General features: G+C 47.0%; 1 protein-coding gene across 4 annotated transcripts in view; it reads left to right on the top strand.

Annotated features, from left to right (window-relative positions):
- The first annotated feature begins 1851 nt into the window (after positions 1–1851).
- The window catches only part of COL18A1 (collagen type XVIII alpha 1 chain), a 170418-nt gene continuing 145674 nt past the window's right edge, over positions 1852–26595 (top strand). For 2 of the 4 annotated variants that reach the window (XM_086956226.1, XM_086956228.1), the window contains exon 1: positions 1860–3208. In XM_086956226.1, coding sequence (XP_086812352.1) covers positions 2122–3208 — 1087 coding nt within the window. In that variant the 5' untranslated portion in view covers positions 1860–2121. The other 2 variants (XM_086956227.1, XM_086956229.1) reach the window with 2 other exon arrangements.

Here is a 26595-nt window from a genome sequence, read left to right on the forward strand (position 1 = left end):
TTTTGATAGTTTGTGTTGTGTAGTTTTAATATTTTGTGATACTGTGTAGGGGTTTCATCTCTTCTGTTTTGTAGAGGTGTAATGTATTCTGATGTGCAGATGTTTCGTCTACTGTGAGATGCAAAGGTTTCATCTCTTGTTATGTGTACAGGTGTAATCTCTTCTGAATTGCAGACATTTAGTATCTTCTGATGTGGAGAGTTTTCATCTCTACTCTTGTGTAGAATTTCCATCTCTTCTGATGTGTAGTTTTCATCTCTTCTAATGTGCAGAGGTTTCAATCTCATTCAATGTTGAATTGTATTCTCTTTTGATGCAGAGGTTTCATCTGCTCCAATGCTTCATCATTAGTACTTTGTAGTTTCCATCTCTTCCATAGTGAAGAGTTTTCATTTTTCTGTACAACAGAGAATACATGTGCTCTGTTGTGTTGTTATCTTCTCTTCAATTGTGCAGTTTCTTCTCTTCTGATATGTAATTTTCTTCTCTTTCTTTGTGCAGCGTTTTTATCTTTTCTGGTGTGTAGAGGTGTTATCTCCTCTGATAGCAGAGTTTTCATATGTTCTGTTGTGCAGAGTTTCATCTCTTCTAATAAGTAGTTGTCATCTCTTCCAATGTGCAGAGGTTTCTTTTCTTCTGTTGTGCGGAGGCTCTACCTTTTCTTCTATCCAAGTCTTCATCTCTTCTATTGCGCAGAGTTGTTATCTCTTCTGATGTGTAATTTTCATCACTCCTGTAGTTTTATTATCTTTTCATATCTTCTCTTGTGCATAAACTTCATCTTTTCTGTTGTGCGGACTGTTATCTCTTCTGACGTGTAGTTATCATCTCTCCTGTAGTTTAAAAAATAATCTCTTGTCATCTCGCTTTTGTGCATAGGTTTTATCTCTTCTGTTGGGTAGTAGTTTCACCTCTTGTGTAGTCCACAAGATTTTTGTCTTCTGTTCTGTAGTCGTTTCATCTTTGTGACAGTCCATGGGGGTTTTCTTTTTACACTATGGACAATCTTTGCATCTCTTGATGCCTCATCATCTGTTCCCGTGATATGATCGGTTTCTAAATCTTAACCCAAATAGAGTCCATCTACTTGAGGAGGGCTCCTGCCACTTCCTCTCGACTCTACTTTTTTTTGTTTTTTTTTGTTTTTAATAAACATAGGCCCTCATGTCCTACTTCAGACCCTTGTTGACCTCTCTTGTCCTATTTTATCGAGAGGCTTGGTGCTCATGTGACTTGCACCCTCGTGAGCAGGGTAAGAAACACACCTTAGGTGACAAGATGTGGGCCACCTACAGGGCTGGGTGACCACCAACCTCTAAGGCAGCTCACAGAAAAAGCAGAATAATTAATCTCGAAACCACCACGAGCAGAAGGATGCCGGATAACGTTATCCCTTCATCCTGGCCATCAGCTCTGGGATTCTTTTAACGCAATCGATGTACCTCAATCCACCGCTGATAGGACTGGAACTGCACATATCTCCTCAGATCTGCTATTTCGGCACTCGAACTCTATCCAGCTCTCCCAATGCGCCTCGACCATGCAGCGTTCCAGTTCGAGGCACAAATAGTTAAACATTACAGACTTATCGTTCACGACGACCTTTCTGTGCGGGAAAAGTTAGCGTGTTCAACTTTTTCTCGGCACCCCACTGTTCCGCCTGTCCAGTCTGGGGGGCATGAGCCCGACCCTGGTGTCAGGTGTCAAGTGCATCCATGCGCCCAGGGCCCCTCCTGCAACCACGGCCGCTGGAACGAGGAGGTTGAAATCTGACGCCCGGGCAGGAAGGAGTTAAGGGCCCATGTGAGTCTGAGGGCGGCAGATAAATAGTTAGCAGCGAGGGGCTGGCTCGTGTAGAAGCCCAGGCAGGCTCCGCCAGGCACAGCTCCGGTCCCAGGATCTCTCGGGCTCACCTTGCCCGGACGATGCCAGGGCTCTGACGGGGTTCTACCGCCCGCTCCTCTCCTGCCCCAGCAGCCGCCCCCTCCACCCCCTCGCCGTGCCAGGGCTGGCAGGCAGCGTGGGTTCCGCGCCGCACCAGACACACCTCCCCGGCTTCCCCTGCAGGTGTGAAGGGCGGCGCAGGCAGCAGAGGGCACGCGCCCTGCCCTTGGGACGTTCATGGGCACGAGGACCTCCTGGCACCGACCATCAATGGCTCCCGTGCGTCGAGAGGTCGCTTCCCTGATGCTGCTGGTCACCTGTCTCTCAGTGGCCGATGCCCAGTTTTTAGGATGGATATGGGGCAATGCCAAGAACGACGGGACCACTCTGCCACCAGCGACTAGTGACCCGAGCTACCCTTCAACTGCAGATCAGTCCGAGCCCACTGCAGCGGGGACAGTGCCCCCCACCCCCCATGACCTGCTGGCCAAGACCACAGAGGCACCCTCCACCAGACTGCAGGAGCTGCTGGCCAGAGCCGTGCCCACATCCACAGAGACACCTACTGCCAAAGGCCATGAACTCTCGGCCAACACTGGCCCTGGAACCACCGAGACACATTCCGCCACACCCATGGAACCACAGGCCAGACCCACACTAACCCTGCCAACCACAAACGAGCAGTCTGGAGAGAAAGTATGGGACATCTTTCAGCTGAGAAAAGCAGAGACAGCAGTGGGCACGCAACCAGAGGGCACCTCTGCATCAGGCATGGGTGCATTGAACACCACTGCTGCAGCCTTGCCCACGCTCTCAGCCGTTGCGCAACCGGAGCACCCCACTGCTCAACCAAAGCCAAACCTTGCTGGTGTTGGGGCCGAGATATTAAATGTTGCAGAAGGGATCCGTGACCTGGTGCAGAAGTGGGATGATAAAGAAACCAGAGAGATTGAAGGCGCTGAGGGACCTACAGCTTCTATACTCATCACAGTGCCTGCCACCCCAGAGGAATCAGATGGATCCGCTGACCCAGGTCTTCGTCCTTTAGGACTGGAGGTCCTGGAGGAGCGAGGCATCCAGCTCACAGCGACCGAGGCGACAACGCAAGTGGTCACCGTTGCTACAAGGCCGGAGAGTAGCCAAAGTTCAATAGTCAACCTCACAGAGGATGGCAAAAGTCTTATGCCAGGTCCGCTGACTGTGACCGACATGCACCCACTAGTCCCCAAAAGGATGTTGTTCCCCCTACCACAGAATAAGACCAGAAGTTTTGCATCACGAAATGGGACCGGAAACGCGTCAGAGAAGGGTGAGCACCAGCCAGGTATTGCTTCTTTGCCAGTGCTTCCAGGTGTTACCCCCATGCCACCGGTGTCTCTCCACAGCCCTGCCTCTAGAGGCAGGCAAGAGCACATCCACACCATTACTCCCAGGGCTGCCCAGTCAGATTCTTCAGCAGGTGTGGAAACTGGAGGCCGAGTATCTCCCACAGAGACCTCCTGGGACTCACAGAACCTGAAGAGTAACCACACCACCAGTAGGCCTGGCGGGAGCACGTCGGAGGTGGCGGGGGCTTTCCTGAACGGCCTATCCCACTATGTGATAAATTTGAACCAATCGGTTTTGTGTGGGACTGGTGACCCCAGCCATCAAAACTGCAGCAGCCAATCAGATCCAAGCATTGACCATGCTATGCATTCTGGGATAGCCGTTGCTCCGCTAAGTAGAACTAGTAGCCTGCATCTTTCTAATAGCGATATCCCTTCACTGGGACATTTTTCCGCCAATCCCTCTGACTCTCATGAATTTGATTTACTAACGAGCACTAAAGCTTCTGCCTCGGCTTCTAGTAGTAATTTAAGTGCTGGGCCTCCATCCCTCTACCCCAGTGGGACGCTCCCTGCCGCACACTGCTTACCTGTTCCAGTCGACTTGCCATTTTGCCACAGACGTGGCATAGGCAACTTTCAGTTGCCCAACTTCTGGAACCATAGTAGTGTGCAGGAGGTCCGGGCTGCTTTGCATGAATGGGGGGGCTTGCTTACTTCGGGGTGCCACTGCTTCGTGGAGTCCTTTTTCTGCTTGCTGCTGGTGCCAAGGTGCAATGCTTCCCTCCCAACGGTGCCACCGCTGCTCCTACCCCCATGCCGCGGGTTCTGTGAGGTCCTACGAGACAAGTGCTGGCATGACCTGCAAGGGGTCCAGCTGCCGCTGTCATGCGACTCGCTCCCCGAGGAAGACGCGGAGCAGTCTTGCGTGCTTGCAAATGGCTCCACAGGTAATAAGGCAAGACGCGCCATCCCTTCTCGCTCTTCCGGGCAGGTAAGAGAAAGCCCAGGCAGCTCTTCCCCTTTCTCCTCCGGCTGCGGCTGAATGGCTAGGTCATGTGGACTATTGTGTAGACTCCATCCCAGGCCTATTAGGGAAAGGTAAATATTTGGGAGGTGGCGGGGAGGAGAAGGAATGCATGTGGGAGCAGGGAGGCGGCATCTAATGGAGTGACTTGATGGGACATGCTTGGGGGCGGGGTGGCAGCGGTGGGTGTGCTGGGGGCCTGCAGGTGCAGGAGAGGTCTCCTAGAGACGGAGGACTGGGCAGAGCTGGAATGAAGAGATCAGTTTGTTGGCAAAAGTGGCCATAAAAAGTGCACAGTGTGCCTGAGTATAGAGACTGAGGGCCGCTAGGGATTCTCAACCATAGCCCTTGGGTAGAGTGGATGCTGTGCACTAACCTAGGGTAGTAGGGTAAAGCAGTGGCCAAACATTCATTTAGAAGGACATGGAGTGATGTGTACTATATGGGATGTATGACGTTACCACGCATACTATTACCACGCATACCATTACAACGCGGTATTTACAACGCATACCGTTACAACGCATAGCGCTTTGAGGTGCTGGATAGTGGTAAGTATAATTTTATATTCCAACTCCAGTCCCCGTGGACACTAGGGAAGGCGATGGATATAAAATTAAACTCATTCCCTATCCTAGAGCGCCCCCCAGCACAATGCGTTGTAATGGTATGCGTGGTAATGCCTGCGTTGTAAGTGTAGTGCGTGGTAAAAAATGCGTGGTAAACACTGTATACCGTACTATATGCTAATCTAGTGTACTAGGGAATATGGAAGTCAGTTTATTCATTTTGAGTTCTGAGGCATAGTATAGACTATACATAAGCCGAATGTAATGTGGTGTAATAAAGGCTATACACCAACCTAAAGTAGTATGTGTAAGAGACGCTATACATACACCTGGGGTAATGTAGTACAATAAAAGTTATACATTCACTTGGGATGGCTGAGTATCCTATCAGCCATGCTCTATGTCATGGGTAGTGAGGTATTGTAGTAGAGGCTACACTTTAAGCTGTGATGCTGTGAAGGAAGCCACAGGGCAGTGCGCATAGTAGAGGTTGTTTAACTTCAGTACTGAAGTTTAGAATAAAGTAGTGTACATACTACCTGAAGTACTGCAGTATAGAAAGGGGAACATGCTTTCTTCGGTAATGGTGTGTAGCAGGAGGTATACTATACCCGCTCTCACTGAGGTATAGTGTATATTATTTTCTACCCTCAGGAGCTGAGGTATTGTTAAATGGTACAGAGAAGAATCAGAGAGTATTTTCCGCTCTGAGACAGTGGGATGTAGTAGCAGGTTTGTCAACCTCCAGGTACAGGGGTGTACTATAGTGTTACACTGATCCAGGATACTGTGGTGTAGATTTGCTACTTGCTCCCTTTCTGCACATAGTTATGGTGCATCTGCAGTCCGAACACCCTAAAGTACAGCACAGGGTATTATTGACCATCGCATCCGGGCAATTTCAGAGGGTACATGGAATTCTTTCCTACTTGATGACAACAAAATGTATTATGTGCCCTCTGTTACTCATTTATAACAGAAAGTGTGCTGAACACTCAAGGCTTTAGGTATAGTCGGAAGTATTCATACCCTTCGTTTTTCTAGGAAAAAGTATTCCCTACTGCCAAGTTCTAGAGTGTAGTAGAGGACATCCTTTATCCAAACGCTCAGTTATAAGGTACATTAAAAAGAATACGCAATGCTCAGGGTCTTGTGTGTAGTAGGGGATACTCTTTCTCCAAACGCTCAGTTATTAGAGATAGTAAAGAGTGTACTCTATGCTCAGGGTCTTGTGTGTAGTAGGGGGCACTCTTTCTCCAAACGCTCAGTTATTAGAGATAGTAAAGAGTGTACTCTATGCTCAGGGTCTTGTGTGTAGTAGGGGGCACTCTTTCTCCAAACGCTCAGTTATTAGAGATAGTAAAGAGTGTACTCTATGCTCAGGGTCTTGTGTGTAGTAGGGGGCACTCTTTCTCCAAACGCTCAGTTATTAGAGATAGTAAAGAGTGTACTCTATGCTCAGGGTCTTGTGTGTAGTAGGGGGCACTCTTTCTCCAAACGCTCAGTTATTAGAGATAGTAAAGAGTGTACTCTATGCTCAGGGTCTTGTGTGTAGTAGGGGGCACTCTTTCTCCAAACGCTCAGTTATTAGAGATAGTAAAGAGTGTACTCTATGCTCAGGGTCTTGTGTGTAGTAGGGGGCACTCTTTCTCCAAACGCTCAGTTATTAGAGATAGTAAAGAGTGTACTCTATGCTCAGGGTCTTGTGTGTAGTAGGGGGCACTCTTTCTCCAAACGCTCAGTTATTAGATGTAGTAAAGAGTGTACTCTATGCTCAGGGTCTTGGCTGTAGTAGGGGGCATTGTCTGCCCTCGAGCTCTTCAGTCCAGCTGGTGGTGTTTTCTCTCCTCGGGTTATCTGATGTAGTTGAGGGTATTGTCTGCTTCTGTTTGTGTGTAGCAGCAGTCGTCTTGTTGCCTAGGACACTGAGGTGTAGCAGAGTGTGCTCTGCACCACGAGGTACTGCTTGACGTGACATGGAAATGAAGTAGGAGTCTCTCTCTGTTAGCTTCTACTCCACCATGAATACCAGGCCGTTCCCCCCTCCTCATATCCACACGTACAGGAACATCACCATTCCCCATTCATACATGTTGAAGGTGGCTCTATCTGCAAAGATACCATCTTTTATTTCCTGTTTTCAAGAAGTCCCTTTTACCCGATTGGTTCGGAATGATCTTTTCTTCCCACTGGTACGGTTAACTCTTGGCACATATTTAGTTTACAGTGTCTTCATCTTCATAATTGGGGCTGAAGTGTTCTGTTTTGCCCATTCCTACAGAAAGTTTGTCTCTTCTCTGCTGGTACATAAGGCTCATCACTTTCATTTTTTAGGTCCGACATTAGCCAAAACTAACTAACTAACTAACTAACTAACTAACTAACTAACTATCTATCTATCTATCTATCTATCTATCTATCTATCTATCTATCTATCTATCTATCTATCTACTTATAGGGAGTTTCAGCCAGCCATCTTCATCCATTGGCCGGTTGTTGTGTCAATCACATTTACCTTCCGCCCACTGCTGCAGCATGGCACAATGGGTCATTCCAATATGGCCGCTGGCTAACTTCACTGTGAGTGACAGCATTCAGCTCTTTCCAAACAATACATCCCCGCACACTAGTTCCTTTCAGTGCCAAGGAATTCTATGGCAATGTAAGCTTTTAGAAAATTGAAATATTTGTACTTTTAGCCAAAGTTTTTATATTGTTTAGGGTAGGGCACCTCCCAAAAATTAAGCTTTACAAAAACCATGTCAAATCAAAACAGTCATTGAAAATGCCAGACCTATTGGCATTGCCAGTGCATGTTTTATACAACGGTGCTTGCTCCTGAGTACAAAGGACTCCTCTCTTTCGCAATACGAGAGGGGATCATCTTCCACTACCTTACATGAGTTTCCTCTCTTCTCCATCGTTTTGGAAGGATGCTATCTCCCGCACACCCACATGAGGTTGATCTCTTGTCCAAGGGCCCAGCAGTTCTTCTCTCCCTATCCACACAGGAAGTTCCCATCTCCCTATTCAGCACTAGAGGATCCCCTGGCCTCATTGGGCATGCATTTCTTTTTGCCCTGATGCTGTGTGAATTTTCCAGCTGATAAAGGAAGTTCACATGACAAGCTTCCCTTAGAGATCCAGAAACTTTCTCTCCATTGGGAACAGAATGTAATTGTGGTCAGAGGTCAGTATTTGACATTGTACATAGGAAGTGTTCTTCTCCCGGGGCATTGGAGCATCCACAGCCACTTCCATTGGATGGCCATTTTCCCATGTCCCCAATCCCCAGGAGTTGGAAGGTAATCAGTTTGGAATGGGGACTAACATTCCTCTTTTTTCCAACTTTCAGGGAGAATGTTATTTTCTTGGCCTCTTCTACCGGATGGGTTAAGTTTCTGTTCCCTGGTACGAAATCTGTCTGCCGGGGTGACACCAGGCCCTCTCTTTTGGGTATGGCTAGCTTCCCTCTGTGGAATCAGCTCTCTCATGAACGTATGAGAACCAGACCAGAAGTTCATCCCCAGAAAGAGGAACTGTGCCTGTCAGCACAGAAAGTTTTTTTCCTGACGGCAGCAATTTCTACGCTTGCACCAGCTCTTAGATGAAGGAAGGAGCAACTGCTCCACTTTAGGGTCAAATGTAGTCCCTCTCCTGTGAGCATTGAAATGTCCTGAATAAGAAAGCAATCTGATGTCGACCTGGAACCATAACACTCCTCTCTAAAGAGAGCAAGGGGTTCCTTTCCATCCTCATCCTAGTGGTATGATGAAGTATGACGTGGGAGGTTCCTGTATATTTTACAGTTTTTGAATTGTTATCGTTCTTTGGTGGTTGCTTCTCGACATCATCAAAACCAACAAAAACGCTTTGAAACCCATGGACTTTATCTGTAAATGTAGCGGGAACAGCAGAAGGCTGTTCCGCTGTCGTCGGCAGGTACCGGAGTGTCCTGCAATGCGTTGGTTAAACAATGAGCTTTTAATTTACTTGTTGACTGAGTGCAACTTCCCAAAAACTTTTGCTGTTTCATATTTAGTGTTAATTTTCAGGGACCTACTCTTGCCTGTTCTAGAGTGTATTTGCTGTCAGCTTATGGGTTTGTTCCTGAAGCATGAGCCCAGAACTGTCTAGTGTGTGTCTTTGCTGCTGAACCAGAGAACCCCGGTCTGTTCTCTTGGCGCTATAAAGCGGCGCTGTATTGAGCCTTTCCTATGGTCTTATTAATGGCTGACACTTGGTCACAGCCAAGTACGGCCACGGTAGGCCTCTATATAGTGGTACATCACCTTCCTCGAAGGACAGAGTGTGCCACTGTTTGCTCATTTTGAGAAGGGGTCTAGTCAAGTTTTCCTCCATTACTGTGAATCCAGCTTCTACTTCCTTCAGTGGTTGAGCCCTGGCTGTTGATTGGTTTCTTTCCATATCAGCATGGCTACCTTTGATTGTTGCCAGCCTAATGCAACAAGTAACACCCCACGGATCTCAGTCAGCATGCCTCTTTTATCCTCTCCTGTCCACATCGACAATAAGCAGTGCTGTGCATTCATTACGTGGTTCTGTTGGCAGCGCTGAGCATCAGAGGCAGCCAGAGGTCATAGGCGTATCCTGCTGGGGGCCTCAAAGCCACCAGAGTGTTCCTGGAAAGCGCTGCCTCGTGCCTGTGAGTTTACCTGGGATGGGGTGATTGGCCTGTTGTCTCTCCTGTATCGCTGCCAGGTCTCTGAGGCAGGGGCACGCACACACGATTGCACCAACACCTAGGCCGCCTCATTGGTCATAAACCGAGGTACAAAACATTTTTGTAAATCCAAACATGCAGCCTAATAGGGCTGCAGTCATCTATGGTGCTACTGTATTTTTTGTTTAATAAAACATTATATATTGTCAGAGATAAAAACAATAAAAACCTCAATTAACAGTAGAAGGTTGCACATGATTTGGAGGGATATTGTGAATGTAACTAAAGTGAGGACTCTTGTACAAATGTCAATAATAAATGATCCCATATTTCTGCATGAGGCTGGTTATCCTAGGCGTTTACATCATTCCCATATGTGTCCTTGTTTTCTTATGTCGGTCTATTTTCTGGTGTCAACAGTTGGCCAACACTGTCCAGCCATTCAGGTCTTTTGCAGTCTTCTGATCGAGCCACTTTTCTCGTGACCTCTGTTTCTACCAGCGCCTCGACATCCCTTGGCCATCCCTCTACGTTGGTGCTCTTCCAAACATACCTGTAGAAATATCAGCTGAAAGACAAAGCTAAGGATGGAAGCCGATGTTAACTCTTCTTTTTGGATCTCAGGCTCAAGGCTAGGGCACACCGCAGACCTTCTCAGTACTTTATTCATGTTGTAACAACCTGTGCCCCTGGAACGTTTCACAAATACACAACTACATAAGTACACAGCCACTTCGTTAGAAAGAAATTACTGTAGGCAGAGGCCAACATTGAGCAAGGCTCTTCCATATACAGAAGACCTCTCGTCACAGTGGCGTAGCATGTTGACCTATATGAACCTGGACCTGGCGTTGCAGAAACACCAGTTTTACATGTAAACATGCCCCAGTAAACTCTACATCCATCAGACCTTGAGGTAAATCCTATGTCATTTCATTATTACAATCACTGTTGTAACTTTCGCTTTTGATCCTATTGCTTTGTATAATGATGTGAGTTGTCTGCCCCTTATGGCAGGTCTAATCGAAGCACAAGTGTTCGTGATTCTTTGGGCATGTCAGGAAACTAAGCCTACGTGGCCCTAACCACTATGAGAGACTGTACCATTGCAAAACGACTCTTCGGATTCACCATTTAAATAAATAGTTTATCTGCATTACTGCTTTCCATTCCAACAGATCTAGTTCTATAGCAGCAGAGTCAAAGTTGGCTAATTCCTACATTGGCAGCAGGTCCAGGCAGGAGTCACCTGTGATCTTCTTGTTCACCCGTTTCCAAGTTGTCCTAGTGACTTCTGTAGTCTGACACACATCGTGCTCCCAAACTCTCCCCTATCCACAGGTCTTTCAAGTTACATGGCACGAGTGGTCGCTCTACTGAGAGCCCTTCATTGGACAAGGCTTTGTTGATGCATTTAGCAGCAGAGTGCAGCTGTTCTGCCATCTGGTAATACTCCATATTTAGGAGGTCCAGACCACCATGCTCGTAGGAACGATTAAGCAGATCCTTATTAGTCTTGGCCTTCGTATATATGTCTTAATATGAGAAGCACCACCTTCATAATCAGAGCCAAAAACTAGCCAACAGGATCAGCCCATCTGTATAGCAACTGAGATGAGATTTGGGGTCAGTGCCTTCATACTCATTCACTGAGACTCTCGCTCCCTCCTCTTATGACATGACTGTATTCAGCGGGCCTCCATCCATCAATGCTTGTATTGTTCCATCTTGCAATGCTGTAACTGTTGTAAGTAATTGCCTACTTTTGAGTACTCTTTGTACTTGACTTTGTCACTCGCCGATCCAAAATCCTCCCAATAGCACCTGCTGATCTACTCTTCTTCTATCACATGCCCAGGGGCCAGTTCTCAGTTTTGTTCCATACTTCTTTTAGATCCATGAAGAAGAACTTCTTCTCCTCCATTTTGAATTTCAAGTTAGTGGGGAAGAATGGCACATATTGGGTGTTCAGGGTGCATAGTTTCCTTTTTTTTACTCAATCTAATCTAAAACCTTCCTCTTCCTTTGTACTTGTTGAGAATACATCTGAAATGCATCATGTTGGCATTATCACAATTGATGAAACTTGCATCTTGCAGCTTTTCCATCTCAACTGTTGTATCACAGATGCTGTTATGTAAGTCTGTATAAACTCTTGCAAAGTGCCAGCGTGCCCTGGTACATGGGTACCATGCTACACCAGAGGAGAGCGCTTTTGTTGAACCACTTTGCAATTATGGCACGAGGAGTCAATTCCTATGGAGGCCTGTAAGAGGACACCCTGTGGACCCGCAGAATAGAAAAGACATCGATTAGGATCCGGGGTGTCATGTGGTTCCTAATCCAGTTTTTGCTGGGCCGCCCAGCACCTTTGCCTTCTGTATTTTCAGCTATGCCACCCAGCCACATGTTGCTCCTCTGAGACCGGTCCTCAGTATCTACCTTCAAAATCTCTGACCTTTCCTGCAATTTCTGGTCCATGACTTTTCACGAATTGCAATTCGTCTGCAGCCCTATGATATTATCTTCCATATACTTCACCCTGTCTGTGTAGCAGGATAGGTTCTCCTCTGCCTCCATTGACTCATTCTTCACTTTCAGGTGTAATGTGTAATACCTGATCAGGCTTCATTACATCCATAGTAAATGGTTCTTTGTGGCACTCGATGGTACCTGATGGTTGCCTCTTACACGGTCCTCCTTAGATTTCAAGCCAAAGCCATTTCTCCATTATATGTGCATGTGCTGGTTTGGGTGGTTTGGTGCTCCCGGTTGTCTGTGGGCCACACACGCTATAGCACTCTCCTCATAGTCAAATGCTGCGGGCAGAGCGGTTGACAATGCACACCAGGCAGGACCAGGACCCACTTCACAGTCTCTGCAGCAAGTAAATCTGTGTGTTACAATTCTGATTACTGCTTGTCTGCTGTTTTTTTTGGGTTCCACAGCACGTTGGAGTCTCTGTCAGGCCAAACTCATTTAAAGCACCTACCCAATCTTCATATGTCTCCCACACCGGATTTTTTTGGGGGACTTTTATATAGTGCAAACTTAACCCGAAAGTATCAGATCGCTTAACATGAGCACTCTTTGCATTACAGACAGATACATCCTTTTTTTTTAGGCACAGGGATTTGCCCAGAATCACAGGATGCTGAGCCTCCCCCCAGACTCGAACCAGGTTCCCCAGCTGCAAGGTCTACCGCGCTAGCGTTTAAGCCACATCCTCTCTAATAGATTGTCTCCTGGTTCCCACTATGTCTGGTGCTCCTTACCAGCAACCAAACTCGAATCCTTTACCAATGGATGATAACTAGGGGTCGCTGGGGGTAGCGCCTGTTTCCCCTGGCTTTCCATATGTCCTCTGGCTGCTGCCTTTCCTACCGCTAGTATCAGCAGTTCTGAAGGCAGCAGCATGAACAAAACAGAAACCTGCTTAGTTTCTGAAGAGTGTATTCCTTGCCCCTCCCCTAGCCCCACATGAGTGAATGGGAGGCTTTTGAGATGCTTAGGGCCGATAATATTCTGAAAAGCAGAAATTAATCTTGAACTCCTTCAAATCTATCCAATCGTGATGTATGCGAGGTGCATTAGAAGAGATTGAGAAACTGGCATGCCTGCTGGTTACACACTCCAGGACCAACTAGGGAGCCAGCAGGGTGATTGTCTACTGCAAGGATCTGGGTGCAGTTTACAGGCCTCAGGACCTAATGCGGGGGAGATAGATTAGCGGGTTAACTGACCTGCTGCAGAGATAGACAAAAAGATTATGTCAGTTTAGAGTTGTTTTTATTTAGTGCTCAGTGTTTCAAGACTGAAAATGAAAACCTTTAGAATAGGAACCCACAAATTCGGGTGATGTTGATGTAAAGTGGTAGAGTCAGTAGGGTCAGGATCGTGAGGAACAGAGTAGAAGAAAAGCAAAAAGAAGGACAGTCAGTTTGTGGCTATCTAGTATACATATTAATTACATTACAAAGTGTGCCCCAGAAGAAATTGACAATAAGGTCAAACGCGACGGTAAGGCTGAATTCACTTCACTTTATTGGTCACAATCAGACCACATTTTAACTTAACTTTATTGGTCACAATCAGAACACATTTTAACTTAACTTTATTGGTCACAATCAGAACACATTTTAACTTAACTTTATTGGTCACAATCAGACCACATTTTAATTTAACTTTATTGGTCACTATCAGACCACATTTTAACTTAACTTTATTGGTCACAATCAGACCACATTTTAACTTAACTTTATTGGTCACAATCAGACCACATTTTAATTTAACTTTATTGGTCACTATCAGACCACATTTTAACTTAACTTTATTGGTCACAATCAGACCACATTTTAATTTAACTTTATTGGTCACTATCAGACCACATTTTAACTTAACTTTATTGGTCACAATCAGACCACATTTTAACTTAACTTTATTGGTCACAATCAGACCACATTTTAACTTAACTTTATTGGTCACTATCAGACCACATTTTCAGATAGCCGAGGTGAAGACACACACTGTAGATGTCTAGGCATATTTAGCAAGTCTCTGGGCATAATACAAGTGAGTCATCTCGGGTGGTTACTGCACTCCCTCGCTGGTTTGAATCATCATAAAACGACACAGAGGATTCATGGGTTGCTTCAAAGCTTAGCCTGCAGTTCACAGGTTTTTATTCTAGATAAAAAAACTCAGTGGGTTCATGCATTTGTTGCATCGATCATCGTGTGATGGAGAAGTTAAAAGCTCCATGAACAGGCGAAATCGTTCACAGATCATGTTCCTGCTGCAAACAGCTGCTTTTAATTTGGCATACAATTGAATGTTTGCATATTTGAAATATTTATCCATCTAATGGGGTTACAATGGATTCCATTGAATTAAGTAACATTAAACACTTAGCATTAAGATCTAAAAACAATTCAGTTTATATTGTGTCCTCTAGAAATGCTCATGACTGTGGACACGGCTGTATGTGTGTACCAGTGTCAGGACACTGCACCCCAGACACATTCTGGGAGATTTGCTGGAGCCAGCTTGGAAACTAGTTCTTGTGTAAGAATAAGTGCTGCAGCCAGACTCTGCACTCACAGATGTGTTGATATACTCTGAACCTAACTCCAAAGAGGAGAGGAGGGTTTACAAAGAACACTTTCTATGCCAGCAGGGGCGTCTCTCAAACTCTACATGTAATAGTATTGTGCTCTTGGCGAAAACAGATGACAGAAAGCAAAATGTGATATGTCTGGTGATAGAAACGCGGGTATGGACATTATTAAAGGGTATACTATATAGTTACCATTTACATCAAATATATTTTTACTTAGGCATATTCATAATTCAAAATATAGAAGATACATTTATTTGTCCACAGTCATGCTAGTTTTTTGTGGCCTCTACGTTCAAAGGTCAAAATGAGTTCACATGTATATAATGTTGATAAAAGCTGTTTCTTTAATTGGTTGGGACAAGAACCTGTGTTCAATTAACGTTTTACTGGTTTCTCTCTCTAGCAACAGAGAAGACCGCTCTCAACATCTGTCAGAATTAATTTGTAAGAAGAAATTTGAAGTAAAATACGCATACACATTTGCCAAATTTAGGCAAAGATTGTTTTACTAAGTAGACGTAGCTGGGAAGTATAAACAAACAGATCACAATCTCATGTGGTTTTGTTCTGCTCCCCCACTTCTCTTCCCTCCTCCTTCCAAAAAACTGAAGAGTTGCCAAACAAGAGGCCCTTACTACTACTGCTGTTCTCTGCCTGTATTGTATTGTATTCTATTTATATTTTTAAAGCGCCTTTCTTCCCCGTGCAACGCCCATCATAGCAAAGATACTTCAAGATTGCCTCTCACCGGACCTTCTTAGTAGCCGATGACAAAATAATCCAATGGAAAGTTCTCTCATGCCAGAAAAGCAAAAAGCATTGTTTTAAAATGGAAACGTGTTCTCTGCATCACCTCATTAAAATGCCATCAGGTCTCAATCAGGGCTTCTTAAATTATGCAATTCTGCAGCCAATGTGTTCTCTGCATTATTACAGAACAAATCCCTTGCCACATAATCCATTGTAGATTTCAACAAAAAAGTACTTTTCTAGCTGAAACTGATCAAAGGTTACTAAAAGAAAGCAGCATACGTGGTGCTGGGCAGTGGCAGAGCCCTTGACCAATGTTAACTAGTCACCTTTCAGTGACTGGTTGCTGCATTTGGGTATCAAACTGGTAATAATGAGGTGAAACCTTTGTCAAGAAAGCATTAATGTGGGTTATGATGACAAAATAGTGAAATAATATAGCCACAGAATGTGCCGGATTAAGCCACATAATTTGGTCTTCCATTGCTGCATAATTCCAGTGCCCCTGTTCTCAACACGGGTTAATCACTCCTTTTGTCCATGTCTCCCTTCCTGCTGATCCCGGAGGGATCTCAACACACACTTCCACCCATGGTTTTAGGTACCTGAACCTGACTACCAACCTGAGGATTCACATCTTCAGGGAGCGTACCCCGCCTCCACCCACCTTTCCAACCTCCGCTTGAAGGTGTGCTCACAGCCCCAGATGAGAAGCTCATAACAAACCTTCACCAGGACTCATTGTGGAAAGTTTGTCTGTGGTTAGAAGTATTCAGAAGGCATAAAAGACTAAAAGGTGCAGATCTTGTTCAGGTAAAAAAACAAGGAAGACAGTCAGATTTTGGGAAATTCTGGAGACTTTTTAGGGGCTTTCTTTGCAACAATCAGCAGAGAAATGCGCAGACTTGCTGGAACTGGTGCTCTTCTGAATTACTTAGTGAGTATTTTTGCAAAAGCAGCCCCTTAGCTGGACCGCCTTAAAGGAGAAGTCCTGGAACAAGGGGTCCTTCCCATTGGCTGGCTTTAGCGTGGCGCGCTGTGCTGCTGGGCGCCCGGGCTTGGCCCTCCATTCTCCTTCTGTGTTTGTATTCTCCTGGTGCCCTTTAGAGTTGGCCTTATCCTCTATTTTCTCTTCTGACCCTCGCAGCAAATTTATGGACGTTTTGTCCCAAGAACTGAGCAAATAAGTAACTTTTTCTTTTTAACAACAATGCCTGACCGGGAGTTCCTGGCTGCCTCCCCGGTTCTTTCTGCGTGCCAGACCCCAGTGAAGGCCACTCGGCGGAAGTGCCCATTGATTCAATGGCCGTCCACCCGCCTGACTATCAGAGGAAATGATTGGTGGGAGAAGCTATGACATCACAGACTGCGACAGGAAGTAACTCCTGACATGACAGGGCTGTGGAAGTCTGTGGAATGGGTAGGGTTTAGTCCCTAAATAGGTCGTTTTGTTAGGTGAGCAGGGGCCACGTTTGTTTATTCGCAGATGATGGAAACAGGAGAGTGTTTGCTTTCTTCAGGTGAGCTGGAAGTATGTGTTTTTTCTTCAAGGGAAACAGCATCGTTTGTTTCTATCTACGTCCTGGGTGAGCATTTCTCCAGCGGAGCTGACTTCGGGTACACCCTTGCTTAACTAAGAAACAATATGGATTGTGGGAGCTCAGCTTTATTAGACGGAGGTGGTGACAGTGAGCTTAAATGACCATAAGTCTCTGTGATGTGCATTGGCTTAGTGTTGTCAAACACATAACAACTGTTGTGGCCTATAAGACATGCAAAGTGCAAGGGCTCAGTCCTGCCACCTAAAATCATCGCTCTACATTTAAATTATTTGGTCGGCAGAATTTCACTTTAGGATGTCAAAGATTGTTTCCTGGAAAATTCTAAAAAGATAACAATTTTAGAAGACAGCATCTGAAACAGTGGCGACTCCTCTGCTAAGGCGAAGGAGCGTCGTCCCACTTCTCACGATGAAAAGTAAATGATAATAACGCATCGTAATTATCGTTTTAATTTTCCTATTGCAGTCAGTGGCTCTTGGGGCAGGGCAGGGCTGGCCAGAGCAGGAGGGGGAGTGGTTTGCACTCCGTAAGTGCACAAGACTGCTTGGCCGGCTGTCTTTGGCCAGCCAAACAGTCATGCGCACTTGCATCTTCCCCACCAGGCTGTAATACGTAGCCTGGTGAGGAACATGCTCAACCTCCTATTCCCCGTCTGAGCGCCAAACCACGGCACACAGACCAATCGTAACTCTGCATTGTAGCTTTGTGATTGGCTCCGGGGAGGCTGGGTGCTTCCTGCTGCTTCCTGCTGCCGGGACCAGAGACAGAAATGAAGAAGATGGGGGAGAAGCAGCTTTTTTCATCCCCACCAATCGGGTCCAGTAGCAGCCGCTTCTGATCCGAAAATTAACTGTCATTGACTCCTGAGGGACCCAACATTTCTTCATCATTAAGTTTTATATTCTCATATTAGCCAAGGTGTGTAACGTGACAATACTGTGCGATCAAATACCAAACATGAGCTGATACTCGGGCACTGTTCTTTCACAGGGATTTACAGAAATGCTCATGTAATGCTATGTAGTGTGACACAGTCTGTGCATCATGTTCGATAAGTACTTCAAGGGTTGGGTGTCATCATGCTGCAGTTTGACGTGCTCTGTGTATCATCCTCACTTGGTACTCCAAGGGTTGGGTGTCATCATGCTGCAGTTTGACGCGCTCCGTGTATCATCCTCACTTGGTACTCCAAGGGTTGGGTGTCATCATGCTGCAGTTTGACGCGCTCCGTGTATCATCCTCACTTGGTACTCCAAGGGTTGGGTGTCATCATGCTGCAGTTTGACGCGCTCTGTGTATCATCCTCACTTGGTACTCCAAGGGTTGGGTGTCATCATGCTGCAGTTTGACGCGCTCCGTGTATCATCCTCACTTGGTACTGCAAGGGTTGGATGCCATCATGCTGTAGTTTGACGCGCTCCGTGTATCATCCTCCCTTGGTACTCCAAGGGTTGGGTGTCATCATGCTGCATTTTGACGCGCTCTGTGTATCATCCTCACTTGGTACTCCAAGGGTTGGAAGTCATCATGCTGCAGTTTGACACGCTCTGTGTGTCATCCTCACTTGGTACTCCAAGGGTTGGGTGTCATCATGCTGCAGTTTGACGCACTCTGTGTATCATCCTCACTTGGTACTTCAAGGTTTGGGTGTCATCATGCTGCAGTTTGACGCGCTCTGTGTATCATCCTCACTTGGTACTCCAAGGGTTGGGTGTCATCATGCTGTCGGATTATACAGTCTTTGCATCATCGTCACTTAGACCTCCATGGGTTGGATCTCATCATGCTAGAGTACGACAAGGTCTGTACTCCATTGTTAATTGGTACTCCAAGGGTTGGATGTCCTCATGCTGTCGGATTACACAGTCTTTGCATCATCGTCACTTAGTCCTCTAGGGTTGGATGTCATCATGCTGTCGGATTACACAGTCTGTGTACCATCCTCACTTAGTTCTCTAGGGTTGGATATAATCTTCTATGGATGCTTAGATGTGACGATTTACGAGTACACTGAGGGTTGGATGTGAGCGTCTACAAATTCTCAAAGGCCGGGTTTCATTTTCTAGGAGTAAATCAGAGGTTGGATATCATTATCTACAAATACTCTTAGAGCCGCGGATCGACTACCCTAATGTCAAGAACCAGCATTGAAACACGTTATCTCTTAAGTGCTAGGATGTCACTTGCATGAGTGCTCAGAGCACTGTATGGTAATGAAACCTCTCAGGGATTGAAGGAAGAACCTGAATACATTATCCCTGAATCTAAGACAACTCTGCCCCCGCCAAGCTCTGGCCTCTCTCAGTATGTTTAGATCGCTGCTTTGTCTGGAGGTCATGCTCCTTCCACTTATGTGGACTGCCCAGTGACTGCCAAAGGCAGATATTTGACTGTTAAGTTTATAGCTTCCACTTTCCGCATTGACCTGAAGTGAGTCCACTGTATCCGTCAGTGCCCACGAGAGCCCAGAAGAGATGGTCCTCAGACCAGTCGAGGCTCCGAGTGACTCACCTTTCTTCGTTTGATCCTTGTGGTAGAGCAGGACCAGGTCCACCTCCCCATGGCCCAGGCAGGAGGTGCTGGTGTCTGAGCCTTGAGCCATGAGAAATGTGATGCATTTTCTGTCACTGACCTATAGTGACTTTGGACAACTCGTTTTATTTTGTCTTTTTCTGTTCTAGGTTGAGGGTTGCAACTTCGTTGTTTTAACAGCTTGTCAATATCAGTGGAATGCTCCCTTGTACAAAGGGAAAGGTTGTGCTATAAAACAAATGAATGTAAACTGATGTAGGTCTCCTCAAGGCAGAGTACCCTAAATTCAATGCACACCGAAGACCTCATGAAAAGCCTTGGGGTGATATAGCTGGGAAACCGGACTCAGCTGTCGTAAGGAAGTGGCTGCATAGTACACACGAGCGGTGCTATAGCCTGTAGAAGCACACAAGCAGCAAAAAACCCTGCAGAAACCACAGGTATAGGGCTTTAGTGTGCATAGGCCACGAGCTGTACTATATATTCCAAAGACACAGTAGCACTGCTGCATCCTCCATGGACACAGGAGCAGTGCCTTAGCCTGCATAGGACATAGGGGCATGGATAAATCCAGCGGATGCACAGGAGCAGCAATGTAGCAATAGAGTGCACAGGAACATTGCTATAGCCTGCATGGGACATAGGTGCAGTGCTATAGCCTGCAGGGGCACAGGAGCAGTGGTATTGCCTGCAGAGACCCAGAAGTAGTGGAATACTGCAGAAGCCTCACAAGGATGCTTTATACTCCATGGTCCACAGGAGCAGTGCTATAGCTTGCGGAGGCACGGGAGAAGCAACGTAGCAACAGAATGCATTGGGGCAATATTATAGCCTTCAAGGACAGCAGTGCTATTATCTCCTTACAACACAGAAGCTGTGCTATATCCTGCATGGGACACAGGAGCAGTGCTATATCCTGCATGGGACACAGGAGCAGTGCTATATCCTGCATAGGACACAGGAGCAGTGCTATATCATGCATAGGACACAGGAGCAGTGCTATATCCTGCATAGGACACAGGAGCAGTGCTATATCCTGCATAGGACACAGGAGCAGTGCTATATCCTGCATAGGACACGGGAGCAGTGCTATATCCTGCATAGGACACAGGAGCAGTGCTATATCCTGCATAGGACACAGGAGCAGTGCTATATCCTGCATAGGACACAGGAGCAGTGCTATACCCTGCATAGGACACAGGAACAGTGCTATATCCTGCATAGGACACAGGAGCAGTGCTATACCCTGCATAGGACACAGGAGGAGTGCTAAAACCTATCAAGGGGGGGGCAGCAAGGTAGCAATAGAATGCAGGGGAGGCTTGCTATAGCCTGCGCTGGACACAGGGGCAGGGCTAAAACCTATCAGGGGGGGGGGGGGGCAGCAAGGTAGCAATAGAATGCAGGGGAGGCTTGCTATAGCCTGCGCTGGACACAGGGGCAGGGCTAAAACCTATCAGGGGGGGGCAGCAAGGTAGCAATAGAATGCAGGGGAGGCTTGCTATAGCCTGCGCTGAACACAGGAGCAGTGCTATATCCTGCATAGGACACAGGAGCAGTGCTATATCATGCATAGGACACAGGAGCAGTGCTATATCCTGCATAGGACACAGGAGCAGTGCTATATCCTGCATAGGACACAGGAGCAGTGCTATATCCTGCATAGGACACAGGAGCAGTGCTATATCCTGCATAGGACACGGGAGCAGTGCTATATCCTGCATAGGACACAGGAGCAGTGCTATATCCTGCATAGGACACAGGAGCAGTGCTATATCCTGCATAGGACACAGGAGCAGTGCTATACCCTGCATAGGACACAGGAACAGTGCTATATCCTGCATAGGACACAGGAGCAGTGCTATACCCTGCATAGGACACAGGAGGAGTGCTAAAACCTATCAAGGGGGGGGGGGGGGCAGCAAGGTAGCAATAGAATGCAGGGGAGGCTTGCTATAGCCTGCGCTGGACACAGGGGCAGGGCTAAAACCTATCAGGGGGGGGCAGCAAGGTAGCAATAGAATGCAGGGGAGGCTTGCTATAGCCTGCGCTGAACACAGGAGCAGTGCTATATCCTGCATAGGACACAGGAGCAGTGCTAAAACCTATCAAGGGGGGGGGGGGTGCAACAAGGTAGCAATAGGATGCAGGGGAGACTTGCTATAGCCTGCGCGGGACATAGGAGCAGGGCTATAACATGCAGAGATCCAGAAGCAGGCATTTAGACCCAGAAATAACAGAGCATTGCTACAGGGGGCCGTGTAGTAGTGGTGTACTGCAGGAGCCTCACAAGGGTACAGGTGTCGTGGTATAGCCCTCAGAGGGCACAGAAGAAGGGGTGTTGCCTTCAGAGGGCACAGGAACAGTTCTAAGTCCTGCAGGGCACAGCAGCAGAACCAGAGCCTGCATAAGGTGCAATAACACTATTATAGCCTATAAAGAGTACAGCAGTAGTGGGTTTGCCGGCAGTGGGTACAGGAGTACTAATACAGGGCCAGTGTGTATAGCAGCACTACATGACGAGTAAGGTAGCTGTAATATAGCTTACAGAGAGCACAGGACCAGAGAGAACACCGGAAGTGGTACAGCATGTCTGAGCACAAAAACAGGCAGAAAGCGGGCTTTGTTTTATCAACAAGCACTAGACTGTGGCATAGCTGATAGACACCACAATAGAAGAGGTTCATCCACAAGAGATCCTAATGTTTTTAATCTTACCCCAATACAGGGTCGGACTGACCTATAAGGCAATCAGGCAGTGCCCGATGGCTGGTCTGACAGGACAATGTATGGACTGTGTTTTTAGATAATTGTGGGCTTTTTTATGGGCTGCTGATCCAATTTTTACTGTCGAATTCCCTGACATTAAAGCAAACATTTGCTGCAGCAACTTCAAACCCATGCAGTCTTCCATATCTTGCAAAACTCTTATACAGCGTGTCTTTACAAAGTTCAAAACTGCCTCAGTTTGCAAGTATGGGCCACTTTTCTAGCTATCTAATTCACTAATGATGGCCCTTTTATTTTGGTGCCTGGGCCTATTTTCTGTTCCGGTCCGACCCTGCCCCAACCCTCCTTGAAAGGCTGTGATCCCCCCAGCCCCCTCTGATGGAGACGCCCTTGGACAGGATCCCCTCTAGATTGCCTAGTTTGACCCCCAGGGTCCGGATTTGTCCTTGGCCTGCCTCTCAGCGCTGTCCATCCGCACACTTGGACACAGCTGCTTGCTTAACCCTCAATCAGTCGCGCTTTGAGAGACTGGCATGACTTCTGTGGCAGAGGAATGAGCTCACGTCTGGGGCTGCCAAAGCCCCCACAATAGCAGATTGTTGACGGTGACCCTCCAGCCTGCGGGCGATTATGATCGTGTGAGAAAGAAGTTTTTAAGAGGCGCCTGTCTCCAAAATGCAAATGCAGCTCCACCCTTCGATAATGCACAGAGTGTTTGCACTTTAAGTCTCGCTGATCAGCAGCTTTTAGCGCCTGGGTGCACGAGACCTATTGTGGGCTAAATGAAGGCTATAGATTGGGCTTTGAGCCCACCCACTGCTTGCATTGGGTGGCTTTAGTGTCACTTCTATTTGAATGCTTCTTATTGGCTTTCCTTGTCCACTTTGTCCAACTTGTGTTTGACCTTTCCCTGCAGTAGTCTATTACCCTTCTTTTTTATTCGCTCGCTTGTGTCCTTCCACTGCTCACCTTTAGGGAATTACTTTTTTCTTGTTGGTTAAGCACTCCATGAGAGTGCATGTGTTTTCCATCTCTGTCCCTCGTGTGCTTATCCTCATGCCAAATGCACACTCTGCGCTTTATGCTGCTCTCCCTCTTGTGTGTGCTGCTCTCTCTTGTGTGCGTGTACCCAAGTCAAGCACCTGCGCATCCTGTAACTCTTTCCCTCGTGTGCTGCTTCTCCCCTCCTTTATCTCCCACCCAACTTTCCTTGTATGCTGTTTAATCCTTGCTCCCCAGTGCTTCCCCCCACATGCTCCTCTGTTACTCCCCCTTGCGGGCCATTACTTTACTTATTTATTTAATTTGGATGGCTGGCAGCTGCTATTTAATGCTATGCTGATTACAGATTCCGCACTTAAAAAAACCAACACTTTTTAATCACTGATCCAAGAGTTGTTCGCAGTCTTGGATTGTTAAAAAAGAAGGAAAGAAAAGGCAGCCAGGTCATTAAGCTGACATGTACAGGCGTAATGATGCATACACATGCAGACGTCACCCATGCACACACCAGTGAAATGATGCGGCCACCGCGAGCAGCACTTCATGTATTCCCTTTTTTCCCCTCAATGCTGCGTTTCATCTGCAAGTGCTTTATCCCAATCCTGCACAGCATTGACAGAAGCGTGGCGGTGCACTAGTATCTTACCTTCAGAGGGCACTATGCAATGCATGCGGGTCAGCATGGGTCCTGTGCCGGGGCATTGCACCTGTGTCATAGTGATTGCATCTACAGTGAAACCACCACGCAAGGCAGAGATCACTCTGATGGGGAACTGCACCAGGATCATATTAGCTCTAAGTACTGTAGAACTACCACAGCAGTGACATGTGAGTGGTGGGCACAGTGAGGGAGCCCTCTTCTCCAGTGCCCTGTAAACGGTAGTCACTGTGAGGCAATGTACCAGTGGGATGAACGTTGTTACAACGCATGCTTTTACCACGCACGCTTTTACAACGCAGGTTTTTCAACGCAAGTCGTTACAACGACTTGCGTTGGGGGGCGCTGGATAGTGAATAGTTTAATTTACTATTCCAACTCCAGTCCCCGTGGATAGTAGAGAAGGTGTTGGATAGTAAATTAAACTATTGCCTATCCTAGAGCGCCCCCCAGCGCAATTCGTTGTAATGACTTGTGTTGAAAAACCTGCGTTGTAAAGACACTGCGTGATAAAAGTTGCGTCGTAAAGGATGTTTCCCTACCAGTGGCACACCTGCCCCAGGCAGCGTGAAGTGAGGAGCCTTGCTGTAGTGTAACACTAGCTGGGGCCTCTGGAAACCCACTGCAACAATAGCTGATGGGATGTAGGCCTGACAAAGATCTACTGCAGAGCTATCATGTCAGATGTGGGCTCTGTGAAGGGTCCTACGCCAGAGGCAAACTGACTGTGGCTGCAGGAAAGATGGGCGAGCTGCAGGAGGGGCACTACACCATTATGGTATATTCTGTGGGTACTGTAAGGGGTACGTTAGTGGCATGTTTACTGCGAGCACTGCGCAACAAGTGCACCAATGGGAGACGAGCTGTGGGCATTTTGATGAGGCACTGCACCAGTATCCAATCAGCTGAAGGTACTGTGAAACCACTGAACCAATGGAAGGCGGGCGGTGGACACTGTCATGCCCCGTGCCAGCATTTCATCTGCTTTGGGTACTTGCAGATGCACAGTATCAGTGACATAAGGGTTGTGGGCACCTTATGAGCGCAACAATGGTGTCACACGATGCAGGCACTCTAAAGATAAGGTAAGATTAATGCAAGCTTTTCCAACCATCACTTTTGTTTTTTCTCGGTGACCCTCCTTGGTGGCTTGAGTGTTCCAGGCGTGGGGTCTGTATCGCTCTGTGCCAAAGTAACTTAAGTTGTCTGAGGCCCAACAACCACAAAATACATATGGGGCTGCCTGTGCTCCATGTCAGAGGGATGTGGTCTGGCAGTTGGCGCTTGACTGCTCCTAATGGGGTGGGGCCTAAACTGATTTACATCTGGTTGGTCCCTGTCAATAATGGCACAGTTAGCAAAATGATAATGGAATGGTATGTGGCTTTGCATATTCGAAACACAAGCGTTTCCATTTGTCACATTCAGTTTTTGTCTATGATGTTCTCTAAAGTTAGAGGCTAGTGTTGTGCTGGATCCGCACAGCTCAGTAGTCGTTTCTAGGTCACTTCAGAGGGTGATTTGTGTCTTCTCCTAAAAGACTGCAGCTGCACCCGTCATGAGCTGACACTACAGCAGACCCCAGAACTGCAGCTCCCCGCCTTCACTGCACGTACAGCACCTTGTAGATCTTCTTCTCACCGTCTGGTCAATGCTTTCAAGTTTTCCTGGTGTAGCAAAGAAAGAACACAACTTACATTTCTTCGGTCCAAGAAGGGAGCTCCGGTGACGCTCGACGGGGTATTTTCAAGTCCAAATTTATTCATCAAGGCACATGAATCCAAAAAGGGTCTGTGATTGGTGGTGCCCATGTGTATGTCATCATAGGTGTTGGTACATAAGGACAGCAGGGAGTGCTTTATTCTGGGAGCCTGTGGCTCTGGTACTTCACCAGGCGACTTTGTGTGGCCTTAAATGACCCTCATTTCGCGTCGCAGGCACAATATAATGTAACCACAGGCCTCTAACCCCCCCCCCCCCCCAACCCATGCTCTACCCTCCACACACTCCCTTCTCCACTAATCCCCGCAATGCTGGCCTGTGTCTTGGTTCTCATGACCTGACACTGGGTCTCACATGCAAGGGAATCTGCAGGGACAGCCTTGGAAAACATTAACCTTTCTCATTGTTACTGATTCCCCCCATTTTCAGCTCAGTCTCCTCTTCCTGCTCGCTCTGACAGTCTTTATTCCCCTATTGCCAGAGTATCCGACTGGGAAAGAACATAGACCCGGGATCCAAGTGAACATTATCGACTCAGACAGACAGCTACAATGTGGAACACATTTGCAAATGTGGGCAGTGTTAAACTTGTAAAGACAATCTGTGTATGTGTTTTGCAAGGGATGGGAGACAGTATGCATTTGTGCTCGCTGCAGGCAATGTTTGTGGTTATATCAGGGAAATAAGCTGTAAAAACCAGCCCGCCTGCCCATAAAACAGGCCCACAAGCAGCCGGGAAACCAGCCCATACACTCATCTGCCAGACCAGCCCTTCGAGCACTGCCAGGTTGCCCCATCCAAGGTGTTTTAATGTGCCCCTGTATATCGTCATTTGCGTTTCTGATAGCATCTATGTGTCTTTGATCTGCGGATGTCTGTTAGAGTCTTTGGGTGAATGAAATTGTGCATTGGTCTCCCGTGTCCCTGCTGGTATTGTTGTGTCTAATGATCTCTGGTATGTCACAGGGCTCGAGTCGGGGTACCACGCAGGGGGACGGCGTCCCCCCACTCATTTCACTGGGTGGACA

The sequence above is a fragment of the Lissotriton vulgaris genome, chromosome 2_1 (assembly GCF_964263255.1).
Source record: "Lissotriton vulgaris chromosome 2_1, aLisVul1.2, whole genome shotgun sequence".
NCBI lineage: Eukaryota > Metazoa > Chordata > Amphibia > Caudata > Salamandridae > Lissotriton > Lissotriton vulgaris.